Source organism: Ictalurus punctatus, chromosome 29 (assembly GCF_001660625.3).
Source record: "Ictalurus punctatus breed USDA103 chromosome 29, Coco_2.0, whole genome shotgun sequence".
NCBI lineage: Eukaryota > Metazoa > Chordata > Actinopteri > Siluriformes > Ictaluridae > Ictalurus > Ictalurus punctatus.
This window is the reverse complement of record NC_030444.2, coordinates 6,583,017-6,604,671: the sequence shown is the minus strand read 5'-3', so window position 1 is coordinate 6,604,671 and position 21,655 is coordinate 6,583,017. Positions and strand designations below refer to the sequence as shown.

Below are 21,655 nucleotides of genomic sequence, written 5' to 3'. Positions count from 1 at the left end.
AAAAACACCTGTTATTTAGACTATGGTATAAAGTATAGATTTTTAACACAGAAAAACCACACATTTTGTGACATCATACTAAGTAGTAGTATTAAGTAGTAAACATATGGTCATGCTATTTACAGTATGTACCATCTGCCAACAGAGCTGCATGTTTTCAGTATTCAAGAGGGGACATTACTGCTCATTATGTGCTGCCTCAAAACCCCCAGGTGGTGGTGCAAAAACATTTTGGGTGCGTAACGTAGCAATCATTATAACATTTTCATGGGCTATACCATTTTGTTTACAAGTGTGTCTTGTTTGTGTAAGAGAGTGAGTGAATGAAAGAGAGAGACTGAGAGAGAGGGAGAAAGAGTGAGAGAGAAACTAATTGATTACTGAGCAATTTGATAAGATTACTATGATAATTTTTCAGATTGAATGTCACTGCTGCAAGAGGTGGTTTCATGTGGCATGCCTTTCTATGTCAGAGAAGCAGTTCAAAAGGGCTCAAAAGGTTGACTGGAAGTGCTGCCTATGTAAATAATTTTGAATTCCTTTGGCTCCCATCCACAATCTTAACATGTACATAAATAAATTAAAAGAAAACAAATAAAATGTTTGAAATATTAAAACATTCATGGATCATCAGTTCTTTTAATTATTTCATTAATAAGACATCTATTTTTTTGCACCATAGCACCTCAGTGGCACGGCACAGCACCTTGGGGGCGAGTTTGTGTGCACGTGCGCTTTATTCGCCGTGTGGGCGGGGGCAGGGCGGGGCTGCAGGGAAACGGAGTTCGACACACACCGTGTCTGCACACCAGCCAATCAAGATACAATTTTCCTTTCACAACATTTTGCAGCGTCCAATCCCAATCATGCACGAGGGTTTTTTATTCTACCGGCGTTATCTTAAAGCCATCTTCCACATATACACTCACCGTCCACTTTAATAGAACACGTGTACACCTGCATCTATTCGGTTATGCAAGCAGCTAATCATGTGGCAGCAGCACAATGCAAAATAAATAAATAAAATCATATAGATACAGGTCAAGAGCTTCAGTTAATGTTGACATCAAACATTATAATGGGGGAAAAGTGTTATCTCTATGACTTTAACAGTGGCATGGATGTTGTTACCAGATGAGCTGGTTTGAGTATTTTAGATACTGCTGATCTTCTGGGATTTTCATACACAACAGTCTCTAGAGTAAGGGTAACCAATCTTATCCATAAAAGGCCAGCGTGGATGCAGGTTTTCATTCCAACCAAGCAGAAGCTACACCCGAGTCCACTGAAAGCCAAGATCAACTGATTAAACAGGTAGAATCATGTGTAGCTCCTGCTTGATTGGAATGAAAACCTGTACCCACATTGGCCGTTTGTAGATAAGATTGGACACCCCTGCTCTAGAGTTTACACAGAATGGTGCAAAAAAAAAAAAAAAAGGTTGAGTGAGCAGTTCTGTGGTTGGAAACACTTTGTTGATAAGAGAGATCAAGTTGTCAGGAAGGATATTGTAACTCATATAATTACTCTTTACAACCATGGTGAGTAGAAAAGCATCTCAGCATGGATAAAACATAGAACCTTGAGATGGATGGGTTACAACGGCAGAAGACCATTTTGGGTTCCACTCCTGTCAGGAATCTGAGAACAGAAACAGGAACAGGCTGATTGGCGGATTTTTTTTAGAGATGGTAACATTAAAGTGCCACAATATAACGCACAAGTAGGCATGAGAAAACTTGAGCTTGTCAATTATGACAGACTTTAGGAACATAGTGTGAGCCATGACATTAATTTACCTTCTGATAAACTAAATGTAATATTTTCAGTTAATTTTACAGTGTATGTAAAAAAACCAACCTGTTCCACCTTGTAAACAAATAGAATAAACATCAATGTTCTTTGAAGTCGGCTCTTCTTAAATATATTTAAAGCTACATTATTAGACATTTTCCACTGTCATGGTTCTGGGCTGGAGTCAGTTCTCGAACCACTCTGTGTATATTGTGTATACAGTATCTCACAAAAATGAGTACACCCCTCATATTTTTGCAAATATTTGATAATATCTTTACATGTGACAACACTAGAGAAATGACACTTTGCTACCATGTAAAGTAGTTAGTGTACAGCTTGTGTAACAGTGTAAATTTGCTGTCCCCTCAAAATAACTCAACACACAGCCATTAATGTCTAAACCGCTGGCAACAAAAGTGAGTACACTCCTAAGTGAAAATGTCCAAATTGGGCCCAAAGTGTCAATATTTTGTGTGGCCACCATTATTTTCCAGCACTACCTTAACCCTCTTGGGCATGGAGTTCACCAGAGCTTCACAGGTTGCCACTGGAGTCCTCTTCCACTCCTCCATGACGACATCACAGAGCTGGTGGATGTTAGAGACCTTGTGCTCCTCCACCTCCCATTTGAGGATACCCCACAGATGCTCAATAGGGTTTAGGTCTGGAGACATGCTTGGCCAGTCCATCACCTTCAACCTTAGCTTCTTTAGCAAGGCAGTGGTCATCCTGGAGATGTGTTTGGGGTCATTATCATGCTGGAATACTGCCCTGAGGCCATGCTCTTCTTCAGTATATCATAGTACATGTTGGCATTCATGGTTCCCTCAATGAACTGTAGCTCCCCAGTGCCGGCAGCACTCATGCAGCCCCAGACCATGACACTCCCACCACCATGCTTGACTGTAGGGAAGACACACTTGTCTTTGTAATCCTCACCTGGTTGCCGCCACACACGCTTGACACCATCTGAACCAAATAAGTTTATCTTGGTCTCATCAGACCACAGGACATGATTCCAGTAATCCATGTCCTTAGTCTGCTTGTCTTCAGCAAACTGTTTGCGGGCTTTCTTGTGCATCGTCTTTAGCAGAGGCTTCCTTCTGGGACGACAGCAATGCAGACAAATTTGATACATTTGTACAGTATGGTCTGAGCACTGACAGGCTGACCCCCCACCCCTTCAACCTCTGCAGCAATGCTGGCAGCACTCATAAGTCTATTTCTATTCGTGCACTCAACTTCTTTGGTCGACCATGGCGAGGCCTGTTCTGAATGGAACCTGTCCTGTTAAACCGCTGTATGGTCTTGGCCACCGTGCTGAGGTGGCATGTTGAACTTCCAGTGGCCAGTATGAGGGAGTGTGAGAGCAATGACACCAAATTCAACACACCTGCTCCCCATTCACACCTGAGACCTTGTAACACTAACACGTCACATGACACCAGGGAGGGAAAATGGCTAATTGGGCCCAATTTGGACATTTTCACTTAGGGGTGTACTCACTTTTGTTGCCAGTGGTTTAGACATTAATGGCTGTGTTGAGTTATTTTGAGGGGACAGCAAATTTACACTGTTACACAAGCTGTACACTCATTACTTTACATTGTAGCAAAGTGTAATTTCTTCAGTGTTGTCACATGAAAAGATATAATCAAATATTTTCAAAAATGTGAGGGGTGTACTCACTTTTGTGAGATACTGTATATCTCAATAATCTCATATAGGATGTGATTGGGTGAGTTCATTTACCCCCCACATGCAAAGAGCTTTAGTTTGATGGTGTTCATTAGGGATGCACCGATCAGGATTTTTGCAGCCGATATCGATCCAGATACCAATCTTTTTTTTTATTTAAGCTTGAATCAGGAGGTCTGTCATAAACAGATAAATGTAAGCTCTCTATTCATAGTCACTGTTAATTGAATTAAAATAATAGCAATGAGAAATACTGTTGGTTAATTGATAAATAAACAAGCATAAAATATTTATTTTTAAATATTTTAAACAATAAAGAGTCCTAATTAAATGTAGACTAACACAAGCATGATCTATATTAGGAAAAAGCTAATAGCTTTCTAAGGAAATAGCTTACTAAGCTTAATGTCAAATTGATATTAAATGTAACCCATAGTAATTAAACACTATTTAATTTCTCATTTTATTTATATTTTATGAAGTTATTATAATATCTAATTTTTATATTAAATGATTTATTTATAACTAAGCACATTTCTGTCTTTACATTTTATTAGTTTTGTTTGTTTGTTTATCAGTTTTAGATGGGTTCCCCCAGTACAGTGTCCATGTCTGCTAATAATAAATATTGTGTTTGTTAGTGGATTAAATCAAAACATGGAAACTGGAGTTGACTTTTCTAGTGATTTCTGGCAACTGTGAGTTTAAATGCAGTGAATGCGCTATTAAAGTTAGTGAAGGGGAGCAGCAGTATGTTTACAAACGGAACCGTTGCTACTCTTGATTATGATTGATGAGGAATGATTTAATTTTTAAAATTTTGAATTAAACCCACCTTGTTATGTTAGCATTATTATTAATTTACCGCTGTCTCTACACGAGCAAGTCGCAAGGTCATTTTGTGGGATCAATAAAAGATGGCGGTTGTGAAATTGGGAAGTTGAGAGAATCAGGTGATGTACAGAGTTACTCTTGCCACCATAATGACTTCTTTGCAGTATTTACACACTTGACCGGTTGAATGAGATGATGAAAAGCATTGTGAAATAACTGTTGCACAGTGTAGGTGCTTTTTGGAGTTGTAGTTTTTATCCCGATTGTATTATCCAACTCCGGACAGATCACTCGCACTAGTGCTCCTAAATATTTTTTCACAGTCGCACAAAGAACTTTTCAGTTGCAAATGCAAGAGAAATGGTCGCACTGTAGAGCCCTGCTACATCAAAAAAAATCTTCCAATTATTTAAAAATCTGTGAATATTCCACAAACCCATTGAAGGAGACTGACTATCTTTTGCTGTTTGTCGTAATGCTCCTTGTGGTTGCATGTTTTACTGTGTTTTCTGTCTTTTTTCACAAGAGTCCATGGAGCATCGTCACTGGATGAACAGAGTATCTGCATAACAGTGGTATGAAAACCCAGGTGAGGATATGACCTCACCATGAAAGTAGGTATAGAGGGAAAACAGGAGAAAACCTCAAATTGAGTCCTGTTGGACTGAGCACGGAGCCGGTAGCACCAACCCTTGTGGGACACCAGAGTTTGCATGGAGAAGATATGGATCCCCTCATTATCACCTGACATGACTGTCCCTCCAGGTAGAAAACCAACCATTACCATGCTGTCTCACAAATTCCAAGACTCATGAGGATGGACAAGTCTTGTGGTTGACTATATTGAAGCTTGCTGAAAGGTCGATTTGCTGAATTTAGCTGATCTAGTGGCATGAAGCTTCTCAGTGACCACCATTAGAGCAGTTTCTGTGCAGCCTCTGTTGGACCCAGTGCATTTCCCTAGTAGGTAGTGGCAAGTCCCAATCTACACTTAAGGTGTATATGGCAGCCATTGCAGCATCATAGCACTGTGGATGACCTCTCTCTGGGGCCTGCATTTCTGATAGGGATGAAAAAATTGCCTTTTTGCTAGCAATCACTTGTATAGACAGGCAGCTTGCCATGCATGAATCAGCCGATTGACCTTGCAGCTTGTAGGTGAACCTGCAGAGCATTCCTTGATGGCAGCCATCCTACACTCAGAGCAACTGTTCATTTGCCAGATTAAAAACATGTCTAAGCAAAGGCTGGACAACTGGTTAGTGAGCATCATCACCATTGCCTATAAATGGGCTGAATGTCAAGCCTCTACTGTAACATGCTACTTTATAAGGAGTGTCTCCTCCTCAGGGGGCATTATTTAGAGGCATGCTGCTCTAGGAGCAAGGAATAGGTATACATGAATTGAGAAATGTTCTTTATTATTTATGTCCCAGGATGCCTTCATGTCTGTGTTACCTTCTGGTTCTCCCTTTTATTTAAGCTGTCATAGCTAGTCTTGCTTTAGTCACTGCTTGCACTCCAAAAGCATACTTAATAATTATGTGATGATACTATCTTTATCTGCCCTAAATTAAACATACACAAAAGATGACAATGGATGACCTAAAGATTGCCCTTACTGAAAACTGCTCGAGTCTCATTCATTATTAAGTAGATAACTTCACTTAGTTACTATACATTTAAAGTTAAAAACTAATGACATTTTTAAAAATTAATCTGATGCTCATACTGAAGATCCTTTCAACACACTTAGCAGAGCTTGACTTTATAGCATATGGCTGTGGTTGAGTAACATCTATTTAAGAGGAAGGTTTCCGTTTTAAGAAAGGTTCCTCTCAAGGTTTCTTCCTCATGTTGTCTCAGGGAGTTTTACCTTGCTACTGTTGTCTTTGGCTTGTTCATTGGGGATAAAACTCAATCCATATCCAGAATGCTGAAAAGCTGCTTTGTGCATTGTTAAACATACTATATAAACAACATTTAATTGAATTAAATGTTAGTTTATTGGAACAATTTAGATCAGCTCTAACCAGGAACTGGATGATTTTTTTTAAATCACTCTGCTTAGACACTTGAAGCACACCACATATTTATGGTTTCCAGTTAATACTAGTACTGTGTATGGATCTCTTTATCTGTAGGCTTAATGTATTTACCCTCCAGGTACACTTTCTTTTAAAGCACTATCCAATTAGGATCCCAAGATTTAGGTTTCCTTATTTAATTGCTATTCTGTATCATTTTGTTTGTAGACATACTGGTGATTAAACTGTAATAAAACATCAGGCGACTAATAACGTTTGACTGGCAGTATATACAACTTTAGTACTACGAACCCCGGTTAAACTCCAGAAGTTTAATCGGAAGTGGCTTTGCGAGAAGGATTCTGGGAATGATTGCTGCATAATGGTGGTATATATTAAAAACCCTGCATCATGAGTCACTGCAAATAGTGACATGCTTTCATGAGGCAAAGGTCCCTTGAGGAAGTGTAATGAGTAAGAGATACAAATGGATCAAATTACTTCATCATACACTTACTAGAATACAAAAACTGATAAGTACACAAATTACTATCATACAAAAGATTGGTATTTATGTAATCAGTTATGAGAATATCCTACATAAAAGATATTGTATAATAAAGGGTGTGAATTGCACCAATCAGCCATAACATTTAAACCTGAACCTTAGAAAGACAAAGGAATTGATAGTGGACTTCAGCATGAAGCAGGAGAGGAGCTGCCACCCCTCAACAGGGCTCCAGTGGAGAGAGTGGACAGTTTCCGATACCTTGGTGTTCACATCACGCAGGACCTGTCATGGTCTTGTCACATTAACACCCTAGTGAAGAAGGCTTGTCAGTGTCTTTACCAGGGTGTTACTGTATTTAAGGGACTTTAAACTGCCCTCTAAGGTGCTAAGGAACTTTAACACCATCGTCATCGAGAGTATCCTGACTGGAAGCATCACAGCCTGGTTTGGGAACAGCACGAAGCAGGATAGATGGGCTCTCCACAGAGTGGTGCGATCAGCAGTGCATAACATCTGCACTGTGCTCCCAGACCTGCAGTCTATCACACCACAGCAAGTGGTGTTGGACCAAGGCCAGGAAGATAGTGAAGTACAAAAGCCATCTGAACAATGAACTCTTATCTCTGTTGAAGTCAGAGAAGGCCTTCCGCTTCTTGAAGGCCAATACAGAGAGAATGAGGAGGAGCTTCTTCCCACAGTCATTTGGGCCTCAACTAGGACAAAACATAGGACTAGAGCTTGGACTTTTTTGTACAACACCCACTACCTAAGCCTGATGTTGCACAGCATATATTGTGCAATATAAACAAACAACTGCACATATCTGCATCTTATTCAAAATACAGTTGTACTATTTCTGCCACTGATCTGATACAAATCCCTTATATCATATTTTCCTTTTCCTACCTGTATAGAAGCAAATTCTGGTTTATGTAAATTATATTTTTATGTCACAGACAGTTGAAAAAGCATTTCACTGCATGTCATACTGTGTATGGTTGTGTAGTGTGTGAGCAATAACATTTTAATTGAATAATATGTTGTATGCCCCCTTGTGCCACCAGAACAACTCTGAACCATCGTGGCATGGACTCCACAAGACCTCTGAAGGTGTGCTGTGGTATCTGGCACCAAGACATGTGCAGCAGATCCTTTAAGTCCTGTAATTTGCGAATTTGGAGGCCAAGTCAACACCTTGAACTTTGTCATATTCCTCAAACCATTCCTGAACAATTTTTGCAGTGGGGCAGGGCACATTATCCTGCTGAAAGAGGCCACTGCCATTAGGGAATACCGTTGCCATGAACAGGTGTACTTGGTCTGCAACAATGTTTTGGTAGGTGGTATGTGTCAGAATAACATCCACATGAATGCCAGAATGCAAGGTTTCCCAGCAGAACATTGCCTAGAGCATCACACTGTCTCCACCGGCTTGCCTTTTCCCATAGTGCATCCTGGTACCATCTTTTCCCCAGGTAGAGACGCAGATGCACCCAGCTGTCCACATGATGTAAAAGAAAACGTTATTCATCAGACCACTTTCTTCCATTGCTCCATGGTCCAGCTCTAATGCTCAAGTGCCCATAGTAGGCACTATCGCTTGTGGACGGGGGTTAGCATGGGCACTCTGACCAGTCTACAGCTACACAGCCCCATACACAGGAAGCTACAATGTACTGAGTATTCTGACACCTTTCTATCAGAGCCAGCAATAAGGTTTTCAGAAATTTGTGCTATAGTAGCTATTCTGTGGGAAGGCCAAACTGGCTAGCCTTCGCACCCCATGAGCATCAATCAACCTTGGGCACCCATGACCCTGTTGCCGGTTGCCCTTCCTTGGATCACTTTTGGTAGGCACTAACCATTGCATACCAGGAACACCCACCTTGACCTGCTGTTTTGGAGATGCTCTGAGCCAGTCGTCTAGCCATCACAATTTGGCCCTTATTAAAGTTGTTTAGATCCTTATGCTTGTCCATTTTTCCTGCTTCCAACACATTAACTTCAAGAACTGTGTCTTCACTTGCTGCCTAATATATCCCACCCCTTGACAGGTGCCACTGTAATGAGATAAACAATGTTATTCACTTCACCTGTCAGGGGTTTTTAATGTTACATGTATGCAGTTTGAAACAATATTTGAAAGACTCTTGTGCATTTACCCACTTCTTACCATCTCTCAGTTTAGTCAGAGACTAACAATAGTCAAAGACTTAACATGAACAACCTATGATAAAATAAAAGGATTATGTGCATGGTGCCCAGCAATGAACTAGCATCTGCATCCAGGATATATTTCCACCATGTGCCATGTGCTCCCAGGATCCACCTAAACCTTGACCAGGATAAATGGTTACTAAATGAAATGAATGTTGATTTTGTGACAAAGCCTTCTATTCATATAAAGGACAACGTGCCCATGTTTTAACAGAGTGAAATCTGATGCCTCGGGTGCACAACAGACGTACAAAGGTTGGAGTCGGATGAAGCCTTTTGTTCATTTTGCTAGCCAGCTAAAAGGCTTGTAGGCGTAAAAGAAGCTCAATTTTACAAAGCAAATATCCTACCAAGTCCCTTTCTACCTTTCAGTCAAATACTAAGAAGCCCATTTTCCTATATGCATTCTATAGCAAGTATTTCTTTGTGGTAACATCCAAGACATTTCCTATACAGTAGATTCCATAGAACTGTTTACCATTATATTATTTAAAAAGTATTAGAAAGCTCATGGGTAGCAGCTAGTGTGAGGCTAAGTCACCTACAGTTGCCCAGTGTTTCTGTAATTTTTAACATGCCCTTATCTACTTACATTCACAAGCCATAATCACTAACGTCACAGCTACAGCACATCACTAGAGCACATTTTAACACTGAGCAGACTTTTTTTTTTCTTAAGTCAAATGCACTTTTTTACAGACAATATATGTGAACATATAGCCCAATCAGTTAAAAATGAAGCCTCTGAGATATGTATATCGATCATATTGGCAAGGTTTCAGCAGGTTAAGTTGAACAAATTTTTTAATCGTACTTCAAATTTAATGTAAGATCTAACTGCAGCGAATATATACCTCCTTGTAAATAAAAATACATTATAATTCACATATATACATATACACACACAATACACACACACACACACACACACACACACACACACACACACACACACACACACACACAGTGCATCCGGAAGGTATTCACAGCGCTTCACTTTTTCCACATTTTGTTATTTTACATTAGGAAGAAGAATAGGAGAATGAAGAATGGGAGAAACTGCCCAAAAATAGGTGTGCCAAGCTTGTAACATCATACTCAAAAGGACTTGAGGCTGTAATTGGTGCCAAAGGTGCTTCAACAAAGTATTGAGCAAAGGCTTTGAATACTGATGTACATGTGCTTTTTTTTATTTTTAATAAATTTGCAAAGATGTCAAACAAACTTCTTTCACATTGTCATTATGGGGTATTGTTTGTAGAATTTTGAAGAAAATAATGAATTTAATCCATTTTGGAATAAGGCTGTAACATAACAAAATGTGGAAAAAGTGAAGCGCTGTGAATACTTTCCGGATGCACTGTATATCCAGTATTTAATATTTGCTTTTCTGCAGCCACATTTGATTACATTTACATTTATGACGCATGTCTGTTTACACCAGCTCAACAGCAGGCAGCTAACACTAGCCTGAGATTAGCACCCAGGCTCAACTTTTGTGAGTGACCCTCCTGTTATCCTGTATTTTTGTTAAATGTTTTAAAAAGAGATCCAATACATATTTCTAACACCAGATTAGGAATGTTAATAGCCTAAAATCTTGTAAATTCCTTTACAAGGGAAGACCTTGTAAATTTAAGTGCAAGATGATTTAATACTTAATGTCATTGGTTTGTAAAATGTAATTTTTTTTTTTATCTTAAAATTGCATTCAATTGCAGTGACTTCTGAGCAAGTTGTGCTTCTAAAGTCATTATTCATATTGATTCTATGCCATCAGGCCACCTCAAAAAAAAAAAAAAAAAAAAAAAAAAAAAAAAAAAAAAGGGAAAGTTAGTGACATGCTAGAATTAGAATTTTTGGCTTATGAATTCCTTTAGGTATATGACTGTATTTAGTTGCATTTTAAGTATTCAAATTATTTATAATATTTTAAATGGTATCAGGAAACAAAAACACATGTTAAAAAAAAATATTTTTTTTTCTAAAGCAACATATTCACTGAACTTAGAAGTGATACATGCTTCAATATGCCTTTCCAAACAGAAGAACGCTTGTTTCACCTACAAGACTTTTTTATACAATATCTCTTAGTATATAAAGAAATTAATTGTATTGTTTACTTTACCTCTTTCCACAAGGAATAGAACATAGCTAATAATCAATTCTCAACATACAACTGAATAAAAACCCATTACTCATGCACCAAATGGCTCTGGCTTAATGTGATTTAATACGATTCATTTGTACATTTTTTTAACAGAAATATGTGCAACAAATCTTTTTTTCCTCTGCCACAAACAGGCAATGTACAAGATTAATTTCCCCTTATTACATAGATAAAATAATCCAGGCTTCTCTCTGAAGTACATGTTTACAGTACAGACCCCCCCCCCCCAAACTGAGACACTCTTGCATTCAACCACAGGTTATAAAGTATTTCAGTGTGCCCTGATTATAATATGAAAACATACATGCTATTCTAACGCAAGTTTTCAGAAATTAGAGGTTGCTGCATATATGACATCTGGTTTCAGGATTAGTTAGATCCAGTTCCCCCCACATTTCCACATCAGGCTGCAGCTACATTAATTGTGGGGATTAACCTTAGCCAAAATGCTTGCAAAATGGAGATATAGTTCAGGAATAAGAAGGAATAATTCTTGGGTTTTAAGACAACCATATATGGACCGTGAATGCAGTTGCATTAGCATCAATTGGGTTAATTTGTATTTTCCTATAAAGAGTAGTTTTAATGTTAGCATAATGCCAAGGTAACAAGCTAGGCTGTCTTTCATTCACTAATAACCACAATCATTATTTGACTGAATTGATTCTGTAAAGAATTTGCAGTGTTTTTTTTACTCCGAGTTTTCTTTCACTTCCATCCTTTTATGACAGGTAGAAACAAATAACGTACAAGCTTTTAACAAGTTATGCTACGTTTAAAATAAAAATAAATAAATAAAGCACCCTGCTGATTCCACTGTGTGAAACGGTCTATGCTGTCAGGGTAGAGATTTCAGTCATACTTCAGTAATCTTAATGAAGAAATGTCAGAGTCACAATGATATTTACACTACATGCTTACAATGGTTATCACTATCTCAGTGCCCAAGATAAACGATGAGCTGTTGATGATGACTACACAGTCTCACAGTTATTCTTTGAAGAATCACACTGTAAACATGATAAAAACTCTTTCAGGGAAGTGAGTCAATTTCAGCCTTCTAAGGAAAAGCAGTGTATTTCTATCTGTCAGGGAATGTGGGCTAATTATTTTGCAGCACTGCAACAAATTCCTTCAGGGCTTTAGAATCATATGACCAGGACTAAAGATTTTTCTAATGTCTTCATGTCTTCCTCTACTTCATGAGGATTTGAATAATTTCTACTCAGTAAAGAAGGATTGCCAAAAAGGCAACAGGCAACGCTGATGTTGTCAAATAATACACCATACTAACCAACAATATTGGTTTTCATTTTGTTGCTAGCCAATGTAGCACTGTTTGGGTGAACTATTCCTTAAATACTTTGTGACAGACTGAAACAGCACATAGTAAAGTGAAAGCGATAAGATGATTGGGGATTGGACTAACAAAAATGTAGCAAGACAGGAGTGGCAGATGTACTTCTCAAAATTAAACTGAACATTAATAACTCGTGACAAGGCTTCTGACAACTCTTATTGCACTGGCAGCTCTATTTAGTAAGCAACTGTATAACCACAAAAATAATGGTAGCTACAAAATGGCATTGTAACATAGTCAAAGGTGTCTTATGTACTAGGCAGGGATCATTAAGATGCGTTTCAAATTCAATCCCTTAACTTTCACATTCTGAATATTTATCATTTAAATGAAATAATCAGACACATGCTTTACATATTTTAGACTTTATATGGCCATACTTGGGCCAACAGTTTAAATGTTAATGTTGCAGCCAGTGTATATGTTACATATGTGCTCTTTTTCACCTCTTTCTGAAAGTTCAGTTATTCAGCAAGGGAAATAAAGAACATGCTCTTGTACTTGACTCAGCAACAGATGCTTAATTCCAGCTTATCTTTCTTCCTTTTACTATGAATTTCAGGATCAACGCCATACAACAACAGCAGACACGGAAGGCAAGAGTCATCTAAAGCCGTTACACCAAGAGCCTTTAGGCATATTAGTGTACGATACAAAGGGACACAATAGCATTTGCTTCAAACATGTAAAAATGAAAGCAGATATCCATCACGCTCTGTCCATGTTTCGTGCCAAATGTGGGCAGGTGCAAAGAAAACTGATTGGAGAAAGCAAGAAACGACTCTCCAAAAACAAATTAGGAGCAAACCACAAAAACTAAAAAGACATCACCCTATTTCTTGCTCCGCAGGCGCTTGGAGTGGCGTGGTAGGTCTGAATTCTTGCGGCGCCGTTTGTGAGGGATGCTACCTTCCTCCACCATGCTTGCTGCTGTCATGCCCAGGCTGACTGAAGAAGTGGATGCTACGACAACAGCACCAGCAGATGAGGAAGTTGAGGAGGAAGAAGAGGTAGTCGGCATGGCCTGGGTTGCACCAGCACCCACAGCACTCTCCATGAGTTCGCGCAGCTTGTGCTCGAGCTCAGCAAGGCGCGCATTCTGCTCCCCGATTACCTGCGTCTGTTCCAGCAGCTTTTGCTCCTGGTCTTGCAGCTGCTTCTGCTGCTCGAGCTGCTTGACACGTACCTCCTGCATCTCACGCCGCAGCGCTGTCATGGATGCACCATTCACCTTCACCTGCTGTTGCACCTTGGTCATCTCTGAGCGGGACGGCGCATTTTTGGCCAGCAGTGTCATGGTGCTAAGAGAGCTAGATGGCCCAGCCACTGAAGAAATCAGGGCAGAAGACAGAGGTTAAGAAATTTCACTTCATATTTAAGACATTTTATTAACTTTAACTTATTTATAAATTAAGAGTATAAGGGATATCCTCAAGATAAGCTCAAAATCCAAAGTCAGGCATTGACCATATTCATAAATTAGCCATAGCTCCTCTGATACCATGCTCAGGATGGGAATGACAGCATGTAGTCCGTTAGCAGATATGAATATAAGTGGCCCAAAACCTCCATCTGTGTTGAACACATTAAAAATATGGGCAAAACACACTGTACTGATTATTCAAAAGAACACACAGAAAACAGTCACTGGATGTTTACATGCACAGTGCTGAATATTAACATTAATTGCTTGGTAATATTAAGAGGCAGTGCCAACTGTTAGTTTCATATTAGGTTTTATATTTGTTATCCCTCGTGAACACAACATCCAAAAATTATCAAACTTATATTTTCTCACTGAAGAAGAAAGTTTAAAAGTCCAATAAAAAACAATTATAATCTTTTAAGCGCATCTGGATTTACTTTCAACATTGTTGATCTTAACATTAATCCAATGACTACATTCCCGATGAGGTGTTTCCCGATCCTTTGAGGTGTTGTTGCTGTGTGTTTTTTGCCCATTTAATGTTTTGGATAGTTATATGTGGAACACATGACAAGTTTTAGTGCCATTTTTATCTTCCAACTGCTTATTACTCCCGGAGCATGACATAACAAGCAATATGACTGACTTGAATATGGCCTTGCTCAAAGGGCCTGCAGTGGCAGGTCACTTTTACTAGAAAATTAACCATTAACATACCACTGGCTACTTCTGAAAGCCCTCTCTGCAATCTTACAATGGCTGTAGTGCTATATTTCTGTCATTTATAACAAGACTGAATGTCTCTTACCTGGTGCAGATCCTATAAGACGACCAGACAGGTCAGCACCTGGGAGCTTCTTCTTAAGAATGGGGACAATCTTCTCATCAAAGTACTCCATGGCCATAGATGAGATGTCCCGCAGCTCTTGAAGCACCTCATGAGCCCTCTGTGGTGCACGAGTAGAGTTTACATAGCGCAGCACCCGGTAAATTTCATCTATCACCTGAGAGAAACAGAAAACAACAAGTTAAATCTTTTGGTGTCAGGGTTAATTACAGCCTTGGTTCTCAAAGGGGTTCATGTTTTCCTAATTTTCTAACAGGAAATCACTACACAGTTGGAAATTACAATTTTAATTTAAAAAAAAAAAAAAAAAGGGTTTTACATATTGGTTGAAAGTACAGAAATAAAAGCCCTCCAATAAATATTGTTGTACAAAACATTGTAAAACACATTTAAAAGGTGTGCATGTTGCATGTCTGAATAGTTTGTTTATACTAAACATTAGATATTCTACTCAATTTACATTTTTTTTATTCTACCTTTGTGCCAACATGAGAAAGTGCAAAGTCTAGTTCCTTAAAAGTGATCTTTTACACTAAAATTAAAGCTAATTCTAAAATCTGCTACTAATTAAAGATAATTTCTCATAACAGTTTCAGGAAGTCAGTAATAGCAAATCTGCTGAAAACAATACTCTGTTCTTTTTGGAACAATAACTAGGAAATGATAGCATAGTGTCCAAATTATTCTTGGCTGGTACAGGAGCACCTTCAGGTGGCCAAATATTTGTATGACAGAAGGAGGATACAATAATGAAATCATTTCTATCAGGAGTCCCTGATAGACAGGGACAAACAGGGTTTGCTTGAATATTGCTCATGAGGTACACATCATGCAGTATTTCTGGTAAATAATAACGAAGAGTAGAGAGTAGGAATCATGGAGGAATTACTACAAAACCAGCCATAATAGCAGGGCAAGCCATTTCAGTTATTTTTGAATAGTTACTAGAGATGCACTGATGTATCAGACGATAATCGGCATCGGTCGATAAAGGCTATTTTTCCCGTTATCGGCTATCGGCCGATAGTTTAAAAACATCAGATGATCAGGGCCGATTATATCCTGTCAATCAAAAGAGGGTGGGAAAACACTGATGTGTAAAGATGATGTCTCTTGTGTGGACTGATGACAAAACTGCAGTTTGTAATGTCTGTAATCTCTCCACCGCTAAAATTTTACACCGGAAGTAAATTTTACGATGCAGAAGTTTCGGCGTCGAGTGAATCCCCCTGGGACACCTGTCTTCCAAACAGTTCCACTTTCGACTCATCAGTCACACAGAACATTCTCCCAAAAGGTTTGAGGATCATCAAGGTGTGTTTTCAGATAAGCCTTAATGTTCTTCTGGGTTAGCAGCGGTTTTCGCTTTGCCACTCTTCTATGGATGCCATTTTTGCCCAGCGTCATGCTGATAGTTGTCTGATAGTGTCATTCTGTCATTCTGATGACAAGATGCAGGATTTAACCCTGAATCTACCAATGCATGTAAAATCACAGCACGTTTACAAGACAAATCATGGCTTTGCAACAATGTCTGTGCACAATGACTTTAGCAAGGCTTTTCAAGTTTAAATTAATGTCACAAAGTAAATAACAGCAGGTACCTTGCCAGGTATGAAGCAACAGAGATTGGAGTCCACATATTTCATGAAGGTCATATTGAGCAGGGATAGTCGTGTTTCTACTGCAGCTAAGATGTCTGCATGGCGAGCCAGAGAATGGTTCCTCCTCTCAGATTCCCGCCTAAGAAGCATGACAGAGCAAATAATTAATGCAACATCAATTGTCAAGTGTCAGCTCACTGCTATGTACTACATTCATTAATTAAAAAAAGATGTCTGAATGCACAAGGATCTACTTTTGCGCGGGTCAGACAATTTTGAGTACTGAGAGGAAGCTGAAGCCATTCATTCATAGTGATTAATTAATTTTCCTGTGTCTGTTGTCTGCCTGTGCATAAAACAGCTGTTATTTTAGGGTTTAATCTCACCTCGGCAGCTGGGCTTTGACTTGTTTTTGACAGAGGCTGTGATAACGCTCCACTTTGAGGAACCCTTGGTTAAGCATACGTTGGCAAATCATGTCCATGCGCTTACATACCTAAAAAAAGACAACAGATTCAGATTTTGTCTTTGTATACACATGATGATGAAAGAGAGCGTCACTAAAACAAACATTATGTAATATAATCAAGTTTCTTAAATAAGTACCACATAAATAATGCATGAATAAGGCAAACTTGAAGCTAATGTGTTCTGCTGGTGAAAGGTTCAGCAATAAAAAGCTCAATGGCTACAACAAATAGCTAGATAATTACTGTCCACATATGAATAATGAGCATAATATTTTTTAATAAACAAATTCTGTGCTGAGGGGATCCTTAAATATTTACAGCTACAACTGTACAGTTAAAAGGGTCCTTGGATGCAAAAACTTTGAGAGCCCATGCTATACGCTACACCTCAGAGGCTTTCATGCAACATTAATAACAAATAACAATACTATTAAATCTTAATCTGTGGACTCTACAATAATGTAAAATCTAACAACGCCCACGTTTTCACAACCTTCTCTCCAAGCCCAGTCGACAAGCAAAACCCCACCCAGTACACAACAAAAGGCGCCTTTTAATAGGGATGCACAGAATGTTCGGCGGCCAAAATTATTTTGATTGTTTGATGACGTGACCAAATAGCCTAGCAACCAGAGAGAGATGCGCGAATGTCACGACCTCCACTTCCGACAGTGCGGTCGGAGAGCTGAGGGGGTGCGCGCATGCACGAGCGCATGCTCTTCGGATTTTGACAACCGTGACATTGTTTATTGTGGACACGTGTGTTTGTTTTGTTTCTGTTCCGGAGTATTTTGTCACGTTGCGGGACGTAAGGTAGTAGACTACGGAAGACTTATTTATTTAAGGGCAGGCAGACAAATCCATATCGTAATCCAAAAAACGTAGTCAAGACAGGCAAAGGGTCGGGCGATCGGCAAACAGGCATAAACAGGGCAAAGCAGGAATCAGAGTCGTGGTCACAGAAAACAAGGTCAAAACACAAAACAAGAAACATGAACTAGTACTATGGACTGGGAGTGGAAAAATAAGCAGGGACTAAATGAACTAATTTTTAGTTTAAACTAACTAAATCTGTCAAGGAACATAACATCAACAACGTATGTAACTATACTATTTCTACTATAATACTCCGCGAGGTGTACAGGGAGGCGAGCGGTATATATCCCGAATATAATTAGCCGTATATAACCATCTTCTGCACTCGTCAATGCACTTTTAAATGCACTTTTTTTTTTATTGTAGACTACAGTGTGTTACATCCTTTCAGCAGTCAGTTATAGGCCTAACATAGGCTATTCAAGAAGGGCTCAAAGATGACCACATAAAAATTTTTTTATTTTGCTAATTTATTTATTTAAAATTATATTGTGCCTTGTTGGTAGCCTATGCCTGCTGGAATGAAAAAAATGTTCAGTGTTAAATAAATATTTTGAAAATGTAGTTTTTGTAATTGATTTTTTTCTTTGAAAAGCAAGACAAAATAGTAAAAAGCACATTTTGACTATTTAATTTATGCAATGGTGAAAAAAATGGCAAAATAAATGGAAAAAACGTGAAAAACGTGTTCGGTATTCGGCCAAGTTTTTCATTATATTGTAATGTAATACAGTAGCTTGGCCAAGAATCAGCCAAGAATTTTCGTTTCGGTGCATCCCTACCTTTTAAGGAGATTAAAAACAGCATACAACATGTTTATATTCTGCATATTAAAACTGAAAACATGGAACCTGTGAAACATCGCCGCTGATAGTTTTTCCCGGTTGTGTCAGCTTCGGGAGCGGCTAAGAAGGGTCCGCCATTATTATATAGTATGAGAGCAGCCTCTAGAGGCAAAATAAAAACTATCGCTGACAAATTTTGTTGTTATTTGGAGTGTTTTTTTTTTTTTTTTAAATTCATCTTGGATGAATCCATGGAGATTGGTCTCCATTTGTTATATGGAGTGTTACTTTTTGGTTCAATTTCGATGATACTCTTGAAATGATCTTTGGTTCAATCTTTTATTTACTTCTTTTATCTTTTACGTGTCATGTGACTTGTTAGAGTTACAAGGTATCAGGTGTGAATGGGGAGCAGGTGTGTTAAATTTGGTGTCATCACTCTCACACTCCCTCATACTGGTCACTGGAAGTTCAACATGGCACCTCGTGGCAAAGAACTCTCTGAGGATCTGAAAAAAAGAATTGTTGCTCCACATAAAGATGGCCTATGCTATAAGAAGATTGCCAAGACCCTGACACTGAGCTGCAGCATGGTGGCCAAGACCATACAGCGGTTTAACAGGACAGGTTCCACTCAGAAGAGGCCTCGCCATGGTCTACCAAAGAAGTTGAGTGCACGTGCTCAGCGCCATATCAAGAGGTTATCTTTGGGAAATAGACGTATGAGTGCTGCCAGCATTGCTGCAGAGGATGAAGGGGTGGGGGGATCAACCTGTCAGTGCACAGACCATATGCCGCACACTGCATCAAATTTGTCTGCATGGCTGTCATCCCAGAAGGAAGCCTCTTCTAAAGATGATGCACAAGAAAGCCCGCAAGTTGTTTGCTGGAGACAAGCAGACTAAGGACATGGATTACTGGAACCATGTCCTGTGGTCTGATGAGACCAAGATAAACTTATTTGGTTCAGGTGGTGTCAAGCGTGTGTGGCGGCAACCAGGTGAGGTGTACAAAGACAAGTATGTCTTGCCTACAGTCAAGCATGGTGGTGGGAGTGTCATGGTCTGGGGCTGCCGGCACTGGGGAGCTACAGTTCATTGAGGGAACCATGAATGCCAACATCTACTGTGACATACAGAAGCAGAGCATGATCCCAGCATGTATTCCAGCATGATAATGACCCCAAACACACCTCCAAGATGACCACTGCCTTGCTAAAGAAGCTGAGGGTGAAGGTGATGGACTGGCCAAGCATGTCTCCAGACCTAAACCCTATTGAGCATCTGTGGGGCATCCTCAAACGGGAGGTGGAGGAGCACAAGGTCTCTAACATCCACCAGCTCCGTGAAGTCGTCATAGAGGAGTGGAAGAGGATTCCAGTGGCAACCTGGGAAGCTCTGGTGAACTCCATGCCCAAGAGGGTTAAGGCGGTGCTGGAAAATAATGGTGGCCACACAAAATATTGACACTTTGGGCCCAATTTGGACATTTTCACTTAGGGGTGTACTCACTTTTGTTGCCAGCGGTTTAGACATTAATGGCTGTGTGTTGAGTTATTTTGAGGTGACAGCAAATTTACACTGTTACACAAGCTGTACACTCACTACTTTACATTGTAGTAGTAGTGACATTTCTTCAGTGTTGTTACATTAAAAGATATAATCAAATATTTACAAAAATGTGAGGGGTGTACTCACTTTTGTGAGATACTGTGTGTGTGTGTGTGTGTGTGTGTGTATATATATATATATATATATATATATATATATATATATATATATATATATATATATATATAAATAAAGTAGAGGACATTTCCATGGTACACTCAGTAGTGTTTATTTTTGTAATAAAGTTCAGCAATATTTTACTTTGTTTTAACTTTTCAGTCAGTATCCGTTTTAAGAACGTTGATTAATCAGTTATCGGCAGACACTGCCCTACTTAGGAAAAATACACTATCGGTCGACCTCTAATAAATATCTTGGGATTTTAGGTTGCTATTGAACTACACTATTAATTATCATTATTAACACTTGACTCATTGACAATCTAATAGCTTAGCTATGAAGTTTAAGTCTCTAAAGGATGTACGACAGATCGTACATCAGTGCAAATACTGAGAGAAATGAAGATTACAGGGTATATTGCTAGCTAGCTTCATAGCTATAACGAGAGACAACTGCTGTATAAAGAGCACGTAACGTTAGCTAGCTCACTACTATACTAACTTACTCATGTACTCTAAGGAAATAAAATGTGACTGTGGATTAAAAGTGGGTTTTATTCAATTAACGTTATGAATAATCCCAACAGACAGTCGTTCAGACGTCAACACTCAAATTCTGCTTAATATGCACGCTTGCTAAATTGCTTAGGCAGCCAGCATTACTGTACTCGCCAAAAAGCGCATACTTCCATACTACACAGTATGTCAAAACAGTACGCTTGTTTAGTGGCATACCGCTCTGACATACTACTTAGTACAATAGTATGCTCTTTTTCCTAGCCTTTGTTTTTGTTATAGTTAGCTCACCAGGCGCAGCAGACTGATTTCATCATAGGACAGGAAATTTAAAATGGTCTCGATGGCCACGATGGGAAGTCCGAGGAGCGGGTTGTTTTGATGAGGCTGATCGGGCGGTGGAGAGGGCAATCTCGGCGAAACCGATTCGGAATCAACAGACCCTCCACCTCCCTCAACTCTCTCCACAATAGCCGCCATCTTCTCTAGCTCAAGACTGGAGGAAGTGACGTCTGACTGGGGAAAAAAACCAACAACAACAACAACAACAAAAAACGGTGTTCAGTGGAAGTGGGAGAGATTACTTCATGACGTCATGATTTTATGGGATCAAAGCAAATAAATCAACGGTGTCAGTCTTCAGTCCTGGAGGGCCACAGTACTGCAGAGGGTACAGTTCTCCCTCACTGTGTTGCCCATTTTAGCTAAGTAAAATAGTAAACTAAATTATTATTATTATTATTATTATTATTATTATTATTATTATTATTATTATTCTGAGCACCAAA

At 39.1% G+C, this 21,655-nt stretch overlaps 1 protein-coding gene across 1 annotated transcript; it reads right to left on the bottom strand.

Annotated features, from left to right (window-relative positions):
- Positions 1-11,298: 11,298 nt before the first annotated feature.
- fbxo28 (F-box protein 28) lies at positions 11,299-21,367 on the bottom strand. Its single transcript, XM_017461751.3, has 5 exons — positions 21,159-21,367; positions 16,878-16,987; positions 16,492-16,630; positions 14,849-15,044; positions 11,299-13,940 (listed from the first exon to the last, which is right to left on the bottom strand). The coding sequence occupies exons 1-5, from the start codon at positions 21,345-21,347 to the stop codon at positions 13,447-13,449; spliced, it is 1,128 nt and encodes a 375-aa protein (XP_017317240.1). The 5' UTR covers positions 21,348-21,367; the 3' UTR covers positions 11,299-13,446.
- Positions 21,368-21,655: the final 288 nt, after the last annotated feature.